General features: G+C 39.3%; 2 protein-coding genes across 3 annotated transcripts; one reads left to right on the top strand and one right to left on the bottom strand.

Moving 5' to 3' along the window:
- The first annotated feature begins 166 nt into the window (after positions 1-166).
- On the top strand, positions 167-7,508 carry LOC117262766 (zinc-binding protein A33-like). 2 transcript variants are annotated; one of them, XM_078167855.1, is made up of 6 exons: positions 167-594; positions 1,639-1,734; positions 1,856-2,062; positions 6,409-6,431; positions 6,514-6,632; positions 6,714-7,508. In XM_078167855.1, exons 1-6 carry the CDS (start codon positions 205-207, stop codon positions 7,262-7,264), a joined length of 1,386 nt encoding a protein of 461 aa, XP_078023981.1. In that variant the 5' UTR covers positions 167-204; the 3' UTR covers positions 7,265-7,508. The 2 variants fall into 2 exon arrangements, with proteins under 2 accessions (XP_078023981.1, XP_033491780.1); XM_033635889.2 differs by having other exon boundaries at positions 1,856-2,086.
- ighmbp2 (immunoglobulin mu DNA binding protein 2) lies at positions 7,432-17,680 on the bottom strand. Its single transcript, XM_033635888.2, has 16 exons — positions 17,521-17,680; positions 15,746-15,828; positions 15,044-15,213; positions 14,754-14,949; positions 14,568-14,665; positions 14,244-14,407; positions 12,580-12,780; positions 12,351-12,498; positions 12,087-12,261; positions 11,194-11,376; positions 10,979-11,097; positions 10,798-10,892; positions 10,086-10,209; positions 9,156-9,992; positions 8,876-9,075; positions 7,432-7,705 (listed from the first exon to the last, which is right to left on the bottom strand). The coding sequence occupies exons 2-16, from the start codon at positions 15,820-15,822 to the stop codon at positions 7,505-7,507; spliced, it is 2,988 nt and encodes a 995-aa protein (XP_033491779.1). The 5' UTR covers positions 15,823-15,828; positions 17,521-17,680; the 3' UTR covers positions 7,432-7,504.
- Positions 17,681-17,696: the final 16 nt, after the last annotated feature.

Below are 17,696 nucleotides of genomic sequence, written 5' to 3'. Positions count from 1 at the left end.
TGTCAGTCTGCCACCATGACTTGACAGGTTTAAACGTGTAGTATGGGGAATACGTGACGTGTATTTTAACCAGTCGTACTAGTTTGTCAGCATTGACAGAAGTTTTAGCCAAGTGTTCCAGGCTGAACCGCCTCTTGTCACAACACCTAAATGACAGGAAGGAAGTTTTCCTGAAACCTCACTTTACAGGAACACCTCAGCCTGATGGCAGCGATTGTGTTCTCTGAAGAGGACTTGCATTGTCCTCAATGCTCTGACATCTACTGCCTTCCAGTTCTCCTCAACTGTGGCCACAATATCTGCAGAGTTTGTTTACACAAATTCTGGGAATGGAAAGGATCTCGAGTATGTCCTGTGTGTCATGTAGTGTCTGTCCCTGCGAGGCCTCCTATCAATTTGGCACTAAAGATAGCTGTGGATGAATATCAAGTGCACAAGACCAGCAGGGAACAAGAAGTTTGTCATCTTCACAGAGAGAGGCTGAGGCTTTTTTGCCACAATGACGAAGAGCCCATCTGCCTTGTCTGCCAAACGTCGAAACAGCATAGAGTTCATGAGTGCTGCCCGGTGGAGGAGGCGGCCCAACAGAAGAAGGTAGAGTAAAAATAGAAACTGGGAAAATGACAGGGGGATTTACTGCATATTTAACAAAGAAACACAATGAGTTGTCTGGATGTCTTGCTACTGTGGTTGTAAGTTTTTTTGGCGTTAAAGCGGATGTCATTGAGCTACAGCTAACAATTACTTTCAATGAACTGATTGACTGACCCGGATGGCCTGGGAACGCCTCGGGGTTCCCTCGGAAGAGCTGACAGAGGTGGCTGGGGAGAAGACTGTCTGGGCTTCTTTGCTGAGGCTGCTGCCCGCGCGACCTGGACCCAGATAAGCGGAGGACAACGAGTACGAGTACGAGTATGAGTACGAACTGATTTATCATTCAGTCTACAAAAAGTGTTCATCACACTTTCCTAGACCAGACAGATCAAAACTCAAAGAAATTGAATTTGCAATAATATAAAACACTTAAAAGCTGCAATTTGATTATCAGGAGAGTTGCAAATGAATATTTTGTCTATGAATGTGAGCTCCACATTTTTACTGTTAAAGGAACAGTTCATACCAAAAATACAGGAATCGTACATCTACTGCTACCTCACCTTGCACCACTGAGCTAGCTAACGTGACAGCTCAGCCAACGAGGACGCCATTAATGTTTACATCTCGTGATGTCATGTCCATGAGTAGATGCATGTTTCCTTGTGCGTGGTGATACAACTGGTGGGTGTTGTTTGGTAGAAAGAAAATAGTTCCTACATGAAACTGCCCACAACATGGTCTGTGGATTATTTTAAGTAACCGGGTCATGATTTCTGGAAAGAGACATTGCTGTTGAGTTTTTCCAATGTGTTTTCTTGGGGCTTCGAGCACCACAAGCTGAGTGCCATCTAGTTCCGTAATAGTCAAGAGAGGGAAGACGTCTCTACGGTCAATATCTGCAACACTCTGCAACTTACCAAAAAATGAAAATGCAAATCTAGACTAAATAGCACTACAGGTAAGAACTGATTTAAGGGTGAACTGTCCCTTTAATTATTCTCATTTAAACTGATTTATTTATTTATCTATTTAACATTTCAGGCAGATATTTCAGCCACGCTGGAGTCCCTGAAGAAAAAGCTCAAAATACTGAATAATACAAAGGAGCACTGGGAGGAAACCAAAAACTATATACAGGTAAAACTTATCATTACTCAATCATACAGTCTGGCCCAAGACAGTAAAATCCCTCTCAGTTTAGCACACAAACATTTCCTTGGTTTACTGCCAAAAATAACCAACTCCCAAAACATTTCAGAGCCAAGCTTATCAAAGTGAGGTAGCGATAAAGGAGGAGTTTGAGAAGCTACACCTGTTCCTCAAGGAGGAGGAAAACACAAGACTGAAGGTGCTCAAACAGGAAGAGGAAATTAAGACCCAGGTGATGCGTCAGAAGCTGGAAAACATCAAGGACCAGATCAAAACCCTCTCTTTCACCATCAGTGAAATTGAGACAGCTCTCAAAGTGAGGGACTTACCCTTTCTACAGGTACAATGACAGCCATCATTTACACAATAATTTAATGTAAGCCATAAGATGATAAGAGTATTATCTGCCTGCTAACCCCAAACCACAAATGTGTCCAAATGGACAACATTTCAATCCCGGCCGGATCTTCCTCTTCAAGTAAAAATGTTTAAAACTGGTCACCACACCCTAAAATATGCCTCAACAGGCTGATGGGCTCTGACAGATATGGTTGACTATCCAACACGCCCAGGCTGTACGCAATGAAAACTGTACACTCCTTCAAGATTGATGTACTCTTAGCAAAGTCTAATTTGGAGAAAATAATGCATCAAATTTATATGAATCATATCAAAAAAATTTCAAGTACAGTACAGGCCAAAAGTTTGGACACACCTTCTCATTCAATGCGTTTTCTTTATTTTCATGACTATTTACATTGTAGATTCTCACTGAAGGCATCAAAACTATGAATGAACACATATGGAGTTATGTACTTAACAAAAAAAGGTGAAATAACTGAAAACATGTTTTATATTCTAGTTTCTTCAAAATAGCCACCCTTTGCTCTGATTACTGCTTTGCACACTCTTGGCATTCTCTCCATGAGCTTCAAGAGGTAGTCACCTGAAATGGTTTCCACTTCACAGGTGTGCCTTATCAGGGTTAATTAGTGGAATTTCTTGCTTTATCAGTGGGGTTGGGACCATCAGTTGTGTTGTGCAGAAGTCAGGTTAATACACAGCCGACAGCCCTATTGGACAACTGTTAAAATTCATATTATGGCAAGAACCAATCAGCTAACTAAAGAAAAACGAGTGGCCATCATTACTTTAAGAAATGAAGGTCAGTCAGTCCGGAAAATTGCAAAAACTTTAAATGTGTCCCCAAGTGGAGTCGCAAAAACCATCAAGCGCTACAACGAAACTGGCACACATGAGGACCGACCCAGGAAAGGAAGACCAAGAGTCACCTCTGCTTCTGAGGATAAGTTCATCCGAGTCACCAGCCTCAGAAATCGCAAGTTAACAGCAGCTCAGATCAGAGACCAGATGAATGCCACACAGAGTTCTAGCAGCAGACCCATCTCTAGAACAACTGTTAAGAGGAGACTGCGCGAATCAGGCCTTCATGGTCAAATAGCTGCTAGGAAACCACTGCTAAGGAGAGGCAACAAGCAGAAGAGATTTGTTTGGGCCAAGAAACACAAGGAATGGACATTAGACCAGTGGAAATCAATGGTTTGGTCTGATGAGTCCAAATTTGAGATCTTTGGTTCCAACCGCTGTGTCTTTGTGAGACGCAGAAAAGGTGAACGGATGGATTCCACATGCCTGGTTCCCACTGTGAAGCATGGAGGAGGAGGTGTGATGGTGTGGGGGTGTTTTGCTGGTGACACTGTTGGGGATTTATTCAAATTTGAAGGCACACTGAACCAGCATGGCTACCACAGCATCCTGCAGCGACATGCCATCCCATCCGGTTTGCGTTTAGTTGGACGATCATTTATTTTTCAACAGGACAATGACCCCAAACACACCTCCAGGCTGTGTAAGGGCTATTTGACCAAGAAGGAGAGTGATGGAGTGCTGCGGCAGATGACCTGGCCTCCACAGTCACCGGACCTGAACCCAATCGAGATGGTTTGGGGTGAGCTGGACCGCAGAGTGAAGGCAAAGGGGCCAACAAGTGCTAAACACCTCTGGGAACTCCTTCAAGACTGTTGGAAAACCATTTCAGGTGACTACCTCTTGAAGCTCATGGAGAGAATGCCAAGAGTGTGCAAAGCAGTAATCAGAGCAAAGGGTGGCTATTTTGAAGAAACTAGAATATAAAACATGTTTTCAGTGATTTCACCTTTTTTTGTTAAGTACATAACTCCACATGTGTTCATTCATAGTTTTGATGCCTTCAGTGAGAATCTACAATGTAAATAGTCATGAAAATAAAGAAAACGCATTGAATGAGAAGGTGTGTCCAAACTTTTGGCCTGTACTGTATATAAAAAAAATCCAACAAGGTTAGACTTACAGTTGCAACTTGTACTTGACAAAAAACATTAAAATACCTGAGCCTACATCATATTCTTTAATAACATACACACAAATTACACAAAAGTAAGTTCAGTTTCATTTCAGATTCTTGGTTCAAACCTCAGAGGATAGTATATCATAAGAATGTCATGGTATAGTATATCATAAATATGTGAAAAAACATCATAGTATAGTATGTCATAAAAATGTGAAAAAATGGCATAGTGTAGTATGTCATAAAAATATGAAAAAACATCATAGTATAGTATGTCATAAAAATGTGAAAAAACGTCATAGGATAGTATGTCATAAGATAGTCATAGTATAGTATGACATGAAAATGCAAAAAAAATGTCATAGTATAGTATGTCATAAGATAGTCATAGTATAGTATGTCATGAAAATGCGAAAAAAATGTCATGGTATAGTATGTCATAAAAATGTGAAAAAACGTCATAGTATAGTATGTCATAAAAATGTGAAAAAACGTCATAGGATAGTATGTCATAAGATAGTCATAGTATAGTATGACATGAAAATGCAAAAAAAATGTCATAGTATAGTATGTCAAAAGATAGTCATAGTATAGTATGTCATGAAAATGTGAAAAAACATCATAGTATAGTATGTCATAAAAATGTGAAAAAACGTTATAGTGTAGTATGTCATAGGATAGTCATAGTATAGTGTGTCATGAAAATGCGAAAAAATGTCATAGTATAGTATGTCATAAAAATGTGAAAAAACGTCATAGTATAGTATGTTATAGGATAGTCATAGTATAGTATGTCATGAAAATATGAAAAAAAGGTCATAGTATAGTATGTCATAAGATAGTCATAGTAAAGTATGTCATGAAAATGTGAAAAACATCATAGTATAGTATGTCATGAAAATATGAAAAAACATCATAGTATAGTATGTCATAAGATAGTCATAGTAAAGTATGTCATGAAAATGTGAAAAAACATCATAGTATAGTATATCATAAAATAGTCACAGTATAGTATGTCATAAATGTGAAAAAACGTCATAGTATAGTATGTCATAGGATAGTCATAGTATAGGATGTCATAAGAATGTGAAAAAACGTCATAGTATAGTATGTCATAAAAATGTGAAAAAAAATCATAGTATAGTATGTCATGAAAATGTGAAAAAATGTCATAGTATAGTATGTAATAAAAATGTGAAAAAACGTCATAGTATAGTATGTCAAAAGATAGTCATAGTAAAGTATGTCATGAAAATGTGAAAAAACTTCATAGTATAGTATGTCATAAAATAGTCACAGTATAGTATGTCATAAACGTGAAAAAACGTCATAGTATAGTATGTCATAGGATAGTCATAGTATAGGATGTCATAAGAATGTGAAAAAACGTCATAGTATAGTATGTCATAAAAATGTGAAAAAACGTTATGGTATATTATGTCATAAAATAGTCATAGTATAGTATATCATGAAAATGTGAAAAAATGTCATAGTATAGTATGTCATAAAAATGTGAAAAAATGTCATAGTATAGTATGTCATAGGATAGTCATAGTATAGTATGCCATGAAAATGTGACAAAACGTCATGGTATAGTATGTCATAAAAATGTGAAAAAATGTCATAGTATCGTATGTCATAGGATAGTCGTAGTATAGTATGTCATGTAAATGCGAAAAAATGTCATAGCATAGTATGTCATAAAAATGTGAAAAAATGTCTTAGTATAGTATGTCATAAAAATGTCATAGCATAGTATGTCATAAAAATGTGAAAAAATGTCTTAGTATAGTATGTCATAAAAATGTCATAGCATAGTATGTCATGAAAATGTGAAAAAATGTCATAGTATAGTATGTCATAAAAAAGTCATAAAAATGTCATAGTACAGTATGGTATGGTATTAAAAAAACAAAAAAAAATGTCATAGTATAGTATGTCATAAAAAAGTCATAACAATGTCAGTATAGTATGTCATAAAATATTTAAAAAGTCATTAAATAAAAAAACTAAAATAAAATAATAGATTTAAAAAACTATAAGGATGTTTAAACACTGTTTGTCATGTACTATTTTAATGTTTCTTTTCATGTTTTTACTTTATATATTTGATGTATTATTCTGACTGACCTGAAGAAAATCCAAGAAGGATCAAAACTTAGTCCATGTAAATAGTTTTGTGGCTTGGAGTTGTGCAGGTGTTACTTTTTTGTTAATGCTGATATCCAAAAGTCTTGCTCACACATGTGTTTATATAACTACACTCCTGCCATGTTAATGAGATGCATTTATTCCCCTTCTCTCTGTGACTTAAGGGCTACAAGCAAACAAAGAAAAGGTATGCATAACACACTACCTGCAAAAACTTAGCACTGACTGTCTCCATAAGACAATGTAGTAATTATTTCAACATGTTTCAGGGCAAAATGCAACATTGGAGAGCCGGAGTGTATCAGAGATATCCTGATCAACACTGCAAAGCATGTGGGAATACTTAGGTTCGGAATCTGGAATAAGATGGCCAACATCGTCGAGTGTGGTGGGTGAACAGACAGTGGTCTTAAAGGTAGCGTTTACTACAAAGTATTTTCATTACACTAAATTTTGGTTCTACTTTCAGCTCCTATCACTCTGGACCCAAACACAGCACAGGCCAACTTAAAGTTCTCTGAGGAGTTGACCTGTGTGCAATACAGCAGTAAGCAACCCCTTCCTGACAACCCTGAACGCTGCACCAGTCGAGTGTGTGTGCTGGGAGCAACCGGCTTCACATCTGGGAAGCACAGCTGGACCGTGGAGGTGGGCCAGGGCAAAGACTGGTACATAGGAGTGGCCCAGGAGTCCATCAAAAGGAAGAGTACAGTCTTCCTCAATCCGGCGGAGGGTTTCTGGGTGATCGGCCTGTGCAACGGAGACTCGTTCTGGGCTCAGACCTCGCCTCGCAGCAAGCTCACGTTGAAGCAGAAACCTGAAAAGATTACTGTACAGCTGGACTATGACAAAGGAAAGGTCGTTTTCCTCAACACTGCTGATTCGACAATAATACATACATTCAAAGACAAGTTTACAGAGAGGATTTTCCCCTACTTCTCCCCTGGATTGTTGGACGAGGGGAAAAACTCTATCCCGTTAAGAATCTGTCCTCTGAAAATAAAAGTGGACGTAGAGTAGAGATGAAGTCTTTGTTAAGTGTGTTGTAGCTGATACAACTGATTAAAACAGGCAACAAGTTGCATAGTTTCAATATGAATTCAGCAGCTAGTTTACATGACACTGTATCTGATAAAAGGTCATAGAGGCAACATATATATATATTTAATCAAAACAGACTACGGACAAAGATTTGAATGTTTAATCTCAGTCAGAACAATGTCTCCAGTTACAGTAATTTATAAAGGGCATTTGGTATCATTAACTGTTACTGTCTTTGTCTTTTTTTGGTTTTCTTTGTGAGGCCATGTCTTTCAGTTTAGAGTCCAGTTTCCTTTGGAGATAGGCTTTCTTGTTGGGGTCCACGGATTTGTCTTTCTTCCCACTCCCGGCGTAAAGAATGCCTTCTTTGCTTATTCTCATCCGGGCATGAGACTTGGCTTTATCTCCACAGCCGTGAACCTACAAAGGGTTTACAACATGGCAGCTAGATCAGAAAACCACAATTCTCTTACATTTTAAAGGGACAGTTCACCCCAAATTCAAAAATACATATTTTTCCCCTTTTCTCTTGCAATATCATTTTCTCAGTTATTTGTGTAATACCACTTCTTGTTGTTACATCAAATTCAAAATAACATTGATTATCAGGAGCAGTCCCACCATTTTAGTTCATTTTTATTAACTCTTGTACTTATTGGACTCCTATTGTTACTCTATCAGGCACTGCTTTTTGCTTTTGCTCCTAGAAAACACCTCTATCTTGTATATTTGTGTATTTTGCCAGACATTTAATACTATATTGTTCTAAAATTGGGCCCAGTGAGTGACCCTGAGGGAACCCACTGGTTGTCAAGTTGGTACTGGTTGTGAATGAAATTTTGGTTACTGTACTTAGTGTTATTGTAATTTGGCACAAGAATTTCCTTGGGGATAAATAAAGTTCTACTGCATTGAACTGAATTGAACTGAACTATATGCTTTCTACCAAACTACACTTGCCAACCATATGTATCACTGCGCAGAAGCAAGCATGCATCTACTGCTAGCTCACCTAGCAGCACAGAGCTAGCTAACTTGACAGCTCAGCCAAGGAGGACGCCATTAATGATTACATCTCGTGCTGTCATGAGCATGAGCCCCTCATCCATGAGTAGATGCACAATTCCTTCTGCCCAATGATCTGGTTACTGGGTTTAGTCTGGTAGAAAGAAAATAGTTCCCACATGAAACTGCTTAGAAAAAGGTCTGTGGATTATCTTGAGTAACCAGGTCATGATTTCTGGAAAGTGACATTGCTGTTGAGTTTTTCAAATGAATTGTTTTGAGCCACACATGCAGAGTGCCATCTAGTTCCATTACATTGGAGGGAGGGCAGACATCTCTACAGCAGATATCCCCAACACTCGGCAACTCACAGTAAAACAATCTAGACTGATTAATAGCACTACAGGTAAGAGGAAAAATATTTTGATTTTAGGGTTAACTGTCTATTTAAGCTGTCACTTGTGGTGAAATCTCAATGCACAGACTTGTAGAATACTTTCCTGTCACCATTCATGCATTATTAATACAGCTACAGTCTAATAAAGACACACACCAAAACAAACACTATCTGGTGACATTTCTTACCTCTGGTATATGATGACTGAGACAATACTGCCTGTTGCAGAACAAGCAAAGCTGTCCAAGTGTCAGCACCGACGCTTTACACTTGACAAAACTGCACACGCTGTCAGCCTTCACGACAGCATTGATAAGTGTGTCAAAGTCATCATCTGGAGTGGCGGCAGCGGCGATGCCACAGGCGCCTGTCTTCATTCGGCTCTTTCCTGGGAGAAAGATGTTAAAGAGTTGAGTTGCTGCAAACATGTCGGGACAGACCCTTCAAAATAGATGATTGACAACAAACCTTTAGCCGACTTGGGCTTCTTTGCTAACTGGGGCTGAACTGGTGGGATGTTGTTCTGCTGCTTCTTTTGTTGAGCAATTTCTTCCCTCTTCTGCTGCTCCCTCTTCATTCGCTCCAGATGTAAACTTTTCAGGTCTAATGGAGGTTGACACACAGGCTCTGTTTGGGGACTGGGGGCTGTTTCTTTTTCCTGAGCTGCTTCTTCTCCTTCTTCTTCTTGTGGTGGCTCCTCAGCTGGTGTCGACACCAGGGGCCTTGTGACAGTGATACACCGGTCTTTCCCCTCACCTTTACTCTCATGCATGAGGCCCAGCTCCTCAGCGATCTGGTGGACCAGCAGGCGGTCATGAGAGTTAAACGATGATGGGAACTGTAGTTCACTCTGATTTGAGTCCTTTAGAAAGTTTTCCACCTGCGCTCTGATCTCGGCATATCTGTTCTTTTTCTCCTCTTCTGTTTGTGTGTTTATGCAGGGCTTTGTGTTCTTCTCTGTAACAGCAGTATTGTCATTACTGCTGCTACTAGCTGACTTCTTCTGCTGCTGCTTCGCCCTGTTTAGCGGTTGATCTTTAACCTTCTGCTTGGTAGACGTGGAGCTGCTGCCAGATGTATTAGCCTTTGTGTCTTTGTGGTCGCGGGTGTAGTTTTGGGGCACGATGTCTTGGAGGTACTCAAATGCCGTTCTGACCTCGCCAGACTCGGTCATATGGTCGATCAGGGACTTCAGGAAAGCATGATTCTGAACAGTTTGGGTGTCACACACAACAGCGATGTGACGTCTTGCACGTGTCACGGCCACATTAATCCTTCTGTCCTCCGCCAGAAATCCAACTTCCCCTAAGATAAAACAATGAATAAATGCATAAGTTAATGCTGCTAATGTTCATGGTAAGACAGAAACATTCACGACTTAGGAGCAAAATAAATTACCCTTTCTGTTGGACCGAACCAACGACAATACCACAGCCTCTTTTTCTCTGCCCTGAAATCCATCCACTGACTTTATCTCCAGCTCCGGATGCCCCGCAGAAAGTTTCTGACGCAGAAGATCGACCTTTAAAGAGATAAAAACATCAAAACCCCATCAATGAGTTACTGAGATGCAACTGTTAGATCTTTTCATGTAATTTGTATCTTAATATTACATGTACTATATTGGGGATTTTATCTTTATTACTAAAGAAAGTGTAAATCTTTTTTTTATTTTTTTTTTGACATTTTTTGGGGCTTTTTCCTTTATTTGATAGGACAGCTATAGCATGAATGGAGGAGATAGAGAGGGGGAACGACGTGCAGCAAAGGGCTGTGGGTAAGAGTCGAGCCCTCGGCCACTGCGACAAGGACACAGCCTTTGCACATGGGGTGCCTGCCCTACCAAGTGAGCTAGTGGACACCCCAAAAGTGTAAATCTTTGATTGAAGAAATATGGAAAATAAAGTTTGCATTATTGCTATGACACGGTACAGTCATAGCGGTTGTATCTGCATACTGAAGTATTTTACTAGAAATTGAATGCAATAAATGTACTATTGGTTTCATACCGGTGCATACTGGTTTGAGACATACAAAAAAAATTCACATATTCTTTTAGTGTACTAAATAGCATGTTAGTATGGAGTTTCAGACTGAGCCAGTGACTTACCTGTAGATTGTACGGAGCAATAACGGCGATGTCTTTAGCTTTCACCCCAGCTTCAGTCAAGGCCTTTATGTGCAGTTCAACAATGTCTACCTCACCTGAGGAGAAACACACTGTTAGACCCCACAACACACCAACTGTGATAACATTACATATATATACTTTTACAATAAGAATGACTAACCTTGATTGCCTTTGGACTGCTCATCTGTGACCTCCATCTCACTCAGGCCGCATCCCGCAGTGTCGATAAGAAGAAGCGGTGTGCTGGTCTCTTCGACACAGGCGACTCCTGGTAGATCTCTTTTGCATCAAAGACAACATTTTAAACACTTGATTGAGTTGCTACTCGTTGAAATACACAAGTGAGACACATTTCATTATCAAGCTCACACTCACTTTAACAAGTGTCTCTCTACAGAGCCGTGAGCTGTTAGTTTTCCCTGGTACATCTCTTTGGAGGCCCAATCCATGATGGCACTGTTCATGCGGTACTGAACTGTCAGCATTCGCACCACTGAGTCCCCGTACATCTGGATGAGTCTCTCCATGAGACTGAGAGACAAGCCTTTTGATGCAGCCCTGCAGCACAGAGAGAGACTGTAAGCTTCTAACTGTGATCACTGTGGTCCTGAAAAGAAGACATTTTCTGCCAGAGTTTTAAATTTCATTTGAGCAATTTCTGTATTTGTGTTGTTGTCTGTGCTCTTCTCGCTGGTTTGACGTGGGCAGAGCTCAATTGGAAAAGAGTGATGTCACATATTTCTGTGTAAATGAAGTAAAAGCAGTGCTTGCACATTTACTCAATGCCACAAAAGTTTAATAAAGACAACTTTATTATCTTTTTTAACACGAGTAAATATCTTTATTTGTCTTTGTTAAACTTTAGTGGCATGTGTGCAGACACTACTTATTCTTCATTTACAGTTTTCTGACAGCCTTTTTGCTACGTGATGTGTGATGATTGCTCTCCTTTAACATGTTTCTGTGCACCAATCAGAATTTAGAATTCGAATCAGAAGGTGATGAGAGATGTTTTTAGATTTTGCATGTTGCCAGCACTGTCAATAAAATCTAATCAAACCACACCCACACAGCCCTGATGAGGCAGATTAGCTGAGTTTCTGTATGTAAAGCTCTTCAATAACAACATGAGATGCCATTTTGGAGATTTTAGATTTGTTTTCAGGGGCTTTATGGAAAATGTTTCAATTGTTGTCACAGGACAAACATAAAATCGTGAATGTTATTTATCTATGAATTCATAAAGACAGGAAAACCTGTTGTTTTACGTTTGTGATTTGATGGTAGGTGGCAACTGCTTGTAGTCTCCAGCCAGAATGCACTTGCGCGCTCTGAGCAGGGCGATCCAGCAGCTGCTCTCCAGAGCCTGAGCGCACTCGTCTATCACCACCCAATCAAAATGCTCTGCTGGCAGAAACTTCAGAGGGCCGTCATGACAAGCACCTGCAGACACAAACAAGTGCTCTCTGATTGCCTTTCATCATCACTGCAGCAACTGAATTGCATTTTCTTTGCTCGCGGCCGTTACTGACCTGTGTTGGTTGATAATACAACGTCAGCACTTTTCAGGATCTGGGCGATGGCTGTTGCTTCTCTTGTTTTCAGCTCTTTTCTTAGCTCCCCTATTTCCCTTTTGTAGTTCACCCGGTCTCCTTTTTCTCGCATCTTCTTCATTCCCATCTTAACAAAACAAAAATTAAATATTACAAATCATTCAAGGTGGCACAAATGCTTTTAGCACCACACACTTCAAATACTTACAAATGCTTTATCCATGTCTTTACGGATGTCAGCGATGATGTTTGCATTGTCACTCTGCGCGAGGATGGCATCCAGTGAATGTTTCTGTATGGACTCCAGCAGTCTGGCGGGGTGACCCAGCCTCAGGACCTTTGCCTTGCACTGAGCTAACCTCTCCACTAAATTGTCAACGGCCACATTAGAGGGTGCACAGCACAGGACCTGCACAAACACAAAATCCAAACATGAAAACCACAACTAGAGCAACGAATGACAATGACAGATGCAGTAAGTGTAACTGAAATACCTACCTAAACCTTATGTATAAAGTGCTTTTTAAAGCAAAGTGACAAAGTGCTTTACTAAAATAAAATATGATAGACTTTGATAAAAAATGAAAACATATAAATGGTTTAAAAGTTATACAACATGAGGCAACATGAGCTACATATGAGAGAGTAAAATAAAACAGAACAAAATAAAATAATCAATAAAATAAAAGTTAAGAGAATGACTGTATATAAATAGGTTTTAAAAGGTGACTTATAGATAACAGTGAGTTCAGGCCACACACCCTGTGAAAGCACATCTATAAAAAAGTGTGATTAAGAGGGATTTAAAAGAGGATGATGAGTTTGTGAGTCAGATCTCCTCAGGGAGGTTGTTCCAGATAGTGGGGGCTCCAACAGAAAAGTCGTGGTCACCCCTGGTCTTCAGCCTAGATTGTGGAATGGTGAGCAGAGCCTCAGCTGAGGACCTCAGGCTACAACCAGGCACATATGGAGTTAGAAGGTCTGAGATGTACATAGGTGCGAGACCAGAGTGGGCCTTAAAAATGATCAATAATATATTTTATTTAATTCTGAAATTTACTGGGAGCCAATGAAGAGAGGCTATAAGTCTGGCTGCTGCATTAGGGACAAGCTGTAATTTGTGTTAACGTTGTTGACTCAGACATGTAGAGAGAGTTACAGTCATCCAAACCAGAGTAAATAAATAATATTCACTAATAAAATCAACTTCCTGCATGGGTTTCAGGAAGCCAATCACTGGCATGTATTCTGGGAATGTCCAGTGATTAGGCCTTTCAGAGCAGAATTTCATAAACCACCAAAAAGCGTACTTAACATTAATCTGCCCTTGTAATTTTCCTCATTGTTTTTAGGATGTGCTGATTTTCAGGCAAAGCGTCCTGATGAAAAAATGTTTGTTATTTCAATATCCACTTGCAAAAAGCCCTCACAAGGTGCAGGTTACTTCCTGAACCCCCCACAACAGTGGGTGGACAGTTATTATAAATTATATTCAAGTTATGGAAAAGATTATCTTTTCTCTTTATCTTCAGAAAAATGTGTTCATTGAATTCTGGACTGAGTGGGTGAAATATGTAAGACCCTTATGGCCAGATATTGCGGAGGTGGATAAATGACCCTGTTATATTGTTGTATTTTAGCAGACCACACTGACTGGTGGTCTATCATGTCTCCCCTGACACATTTTTCTTTGCTCTTGTGTGAACGCTTTATCTCTTCCAAAATGTAAAATGTGTTCAAAAATGTGAATATCAGGGAAAATTAAACTGCTTCTGTCCTGGTGTCCAGGATGTGTAGAATAAACTTCTGTTTAAAAAAAAAAAAAAAAAAAAAGAATTTCATAAAAATAAGTTAAGAAAATAAGTTTTGCACCTTCTGGCCTTGTTTAACTGCTTGCAGGATGATCTCCACCACTGTGGTGGTCTTCCCCGTTCCTGGTGGTCCATGAATCACAGCCAGTTCTCTCTGAGACAGAGTAAATGACACAGCATCTCTCTGGGAATCATCCAGGTTCGAGTTAAAGAATTTAACTTCATCTGATGAAACATAATAGAATAGCCAGAATTAGTCCATGTACTGTATGACTCATGATGATATGCAAGGTTTGGAAATCAGTGTAAGATTATGCTGTATAATTGCTTAAAAGCTACAAGCAACTATAATTTGATAATATTTGCTTTGTTAAGTGCGACTTACTCGGCTGTGACTGAGTCGAAGGTTTTGTGTCTCCAAAGAGAACGTTTATCAGATTGGCAGCTGGTCCATTGCTGTATCCATTTAATGCATTCAAGGCACTGCAAGCATGAAACACACAGCGTAAACAAGTTGTTTCAAGGTCTCATAACTCACTTGTATCCGTCTTACGTTACGGATGTCACTCACTTTTTCATTCGTTTGTAGGTGACGTCATTTGCCAACTTTAAGAGGTTGTAAAGGGCATCTGTGTCAAAGTTGAGGCCATCCTTTGAGTCGTCAAACGCCACACTTATAGAAGTTTGGCTGACCCTCGTCACTATTCCTGTGCCGATCTGTGAGGCAGCAGTGCATCCGCCAGTGTCATACAAGCCAACTATGTCCCCTGTAACCAAAGACATAAACGTCACATCAAGCAAAATATGAAACTTAAGTCACAAAGAAACCCACAGATCAGATGTTTTATTCATCCATCTCACCAGGTCCAAAATTGTTGCTTGGCAGTGATGAGAAACCAAGATGCTTTCTTGGCTCGAGGATGATGACTGTGCGCCCGTACAGGCCTGTGGACTGACTTCCTATCTGCAGTTTCAGCAGGCAAACTCCTTTATTTTGAAGATCCTTGAGGGAGATGTTCTCCTGCCATATCCTGAGGGCACAAACAAGACAAGTCATTTCATAGCAACAGATATGAAATGACTTGACTTTTCTCAAAAACAAAAACCCAAAATCTTATTATTGACATCTGTTGCTATGAAAGACAAGTCATTTCATAGCAACAGATATCAATAATAAGATTTTGGGTGTTTGTTTGGTGAGAAAAACTTTGTAGGTAAAGGCCAAAGTCTTGCCTCACTTGTAGATAATACTGTAATCTCTCTATAGAAAAGGGGAAATTTACCAATTTTACACATAAAGGTCAGTTTACCTGCCTTGTCTATAAAACAGTTGTATAATATCTTCTGTGGCTATACAGTAGCTTTGGCAATTGAGAGGGAAACGGAGGACCCCCTGTTTATGAAATGTGCTAAAACTCATGGTGACTCTGCTGCTTCATTTTTGACTACTCTTTTTTAATCTGCCTCTTTCACATTTCCTAATTTCATGGAAGTGCAATGCAAAATCACTGACTTATCCCTTTATTTGGTTAAGTATCACAGTATGAATATTATTTTACATACCTGGTCTCCTCTATTTCAGCCTCCCTCTCCTCCTGCAGAAGCTCGAGAGTCTTTGACACAAACTGTTCAACTGTCATCACTCTCTGAAAAGATCCAAAAGATAATCAGCACAAATCCTTTACATGTCAGTATTACTTCACTTAAGATGACAAACTAGAAGAGCTCCTACTTACTAACTGCTGTCAAGTTTTAATACTATATACGGCAGGCCACATTTCACAGATAAATCATGTAATTCTATTTTAACTTCATCAGTTCCCAGGACTTGTTTCTAAAAAGCACTAGGCTTATTTAGATGTTCCTTTGCAAACCTCTGAAGCTGAATTTTGTGGTGGAAACACAGGAAAGTTTTTTTTTTCTGATGACTCTTCCATGAACGTCATATTTGTACAGGTGTCACTGCACAGTAGAACATTGCACCACCACTACAGAATCTGTGAAATCTTCATGCAGGTCTTCTGTGGTCAAACAGTGGTTTTGATTTGCCTTTCTTGCAAGCCTTTAAGCAGAAAGTTTTTAGTCATCCAGACCTCAACTTGCCCTCCACAGTTCCTGTTAACCACCACTTCACAACAACATCATGAACTGAGAAAACAGCTACCTGAAAACGTTTTACTATCTTCCTGCTTTGTAGGCATCAGTTATCTTACTTTTCAGAGTGTTAGGCAGCTGTTTAGATGAGCCCATGGCTGCTGATTGTCAGAGTATTTAAAAAACTGTGTTTCATATGTCTTGGGGTACCAAAACTTTTGCATAGTGCTCCTTTCCTTTTTTCAATCTAAAACCATACTAAACAAAAATTATTACAGCACAGCACAATACTTGCTTAAAATGTTGAAATGCATGATTCATCTTTAACTTAATGTATTTTGAAAATCAGTTTAGCATCTCCTCCATTACTGACTAGGGGTGACCAAACTTGTGCATGTCCACTGTATGCCCAGCCAAAAAGTAACTGACATATAAAGGAGAGTATACCCACTTCAACCTCAGTAACCTACACCAGGGTGTCTGCAGGTAATTAATTTATTTAATGTTTTTTAAGACCCATTCAGGCACCTTTTAACCAGAATTAGGTCAGAGTTTTGGACAAACCATGTTTTACTTATTTAAGCATCACATGTAAGCATTGCAGGCGAGTCTGGTAGGCTATATTTAGTCTTGTCTGGAGGTAGGTGTTAGGTAGGAATGTGGTTATTTGAGTGAGTTAAGTCAATCTATATTTTGCCAACAAGGAAACAAGCAAATATGACGTAAAATGACAGTATTATAGATTTTTTGTAAGATTAGTTACATTAGAAACTTGGCCTTTCACATAAAAAGGCTTCACTCATTTACACATAAATAAATTAAAAATGGATGTTTGTATAACTTCAGGCCACACAAATTCAAATTTAAGACTATTTAATGACTTCTAAGGCCTTGAACATTGAATTTAAGATATTTCAAGACCTTTTAAGGACCTGTAGACACCCTGATACACACCTATCTAGTGGTAAACCTACCTCATCAACTACCACTGCACCACTAGCCCCAGGTTTTGCCTGTTATACATTATCATTGTATTTGATTGCAGTTAACATTAAAGGTAACGTTAATACACGGGGAGACACTGGTTAGGAAAAGCTTAGTATTCTAAATGAGCTATATGTTAAAGTTTCATGAAGACAGTTGTCTTATTTCTAGAAACCCTGACATGTTAGCATGTTAGCATGCTAACCACACTGCACTCAAACACCTTAAGGTTAGCTACAGTTAGCAAGAATGACACTCACCCGTTAATATCCGTTATCTGAACAGACACCGGAAAAGTAGAGGACAGAGAAGCTAATGTTAAATGTCACGGGATAACTTGGAAATAGTTTGGTATTATCCTCTATGGCATGACACCAATGTGTTTGTTTGGCTCATGCTGTCTTCTTTTACTGTGCTAGCTTGTTAGCATGCTAGC

Source organism: Epinephelus lanceolatus, chromosome 5, assembly GCF_041903045.1.
Source record: "Epinephelus lanceolatus isolate andai-2023 chromosome 5, ASM4190304v1, whole genome shotgun sequence".
Classification (NCBI taxonomy): domain Eukaryota; kingdom Metazoa; phylum Chordata; class Actinopteri; order Perciformes; family Serranidae; genus Epinephelus; species Epinephelus lanceolatus.
The sequence above is the reverse complement of the archived record's forward strand: the minus strand, read 5'-3'. Positions and strand labels throughout refer to the sequence as shown.

Coding starts and splice junctions, on each gene's coding strand:
- LOC117262766 (XM_033635889.2), top strand. CDS start 205: ATGGCAGCGATTGTGTTCTCTGAAGAGGACTTGCATTGTCCTCAATGC. Junction 1,735..1,855: donor AAACCAAAAACTATATACAG/GTAAAACTTATC, acceptor AAAACATTTCAG/AGCCAAGCTTATCAAAGTGA. Junction 6,633..6,713: donor GGCCAACATCGTCGAGTGTG/GTGGGTGAACAG, acceptor TTCTACTTTCAG/CTCCTATCACTCTGGACCCA.
- ighmbp2 (XM_033635888.2), bottom strand. CDS start 15,822: ATGACAGTTGAACAGTTTGTGTCAAAGACTCTCGAGCTTCTGCAGGAG. Junction 12,781..14,243: donor CAGTTAAACAAGGCCAGAAG/GTGCAAAACTTA, acceptor GTGTTTGTGCAG/GTCCTGTGCTGTGCACCCTC. Junction 9,076..9,155: donor GAAGCCCAAGTCGGCTAAAG/GTTTGTTGTCAA, acceptor TCTTTCTCCCAG/GAAAGAGCCGAATGAAGACA.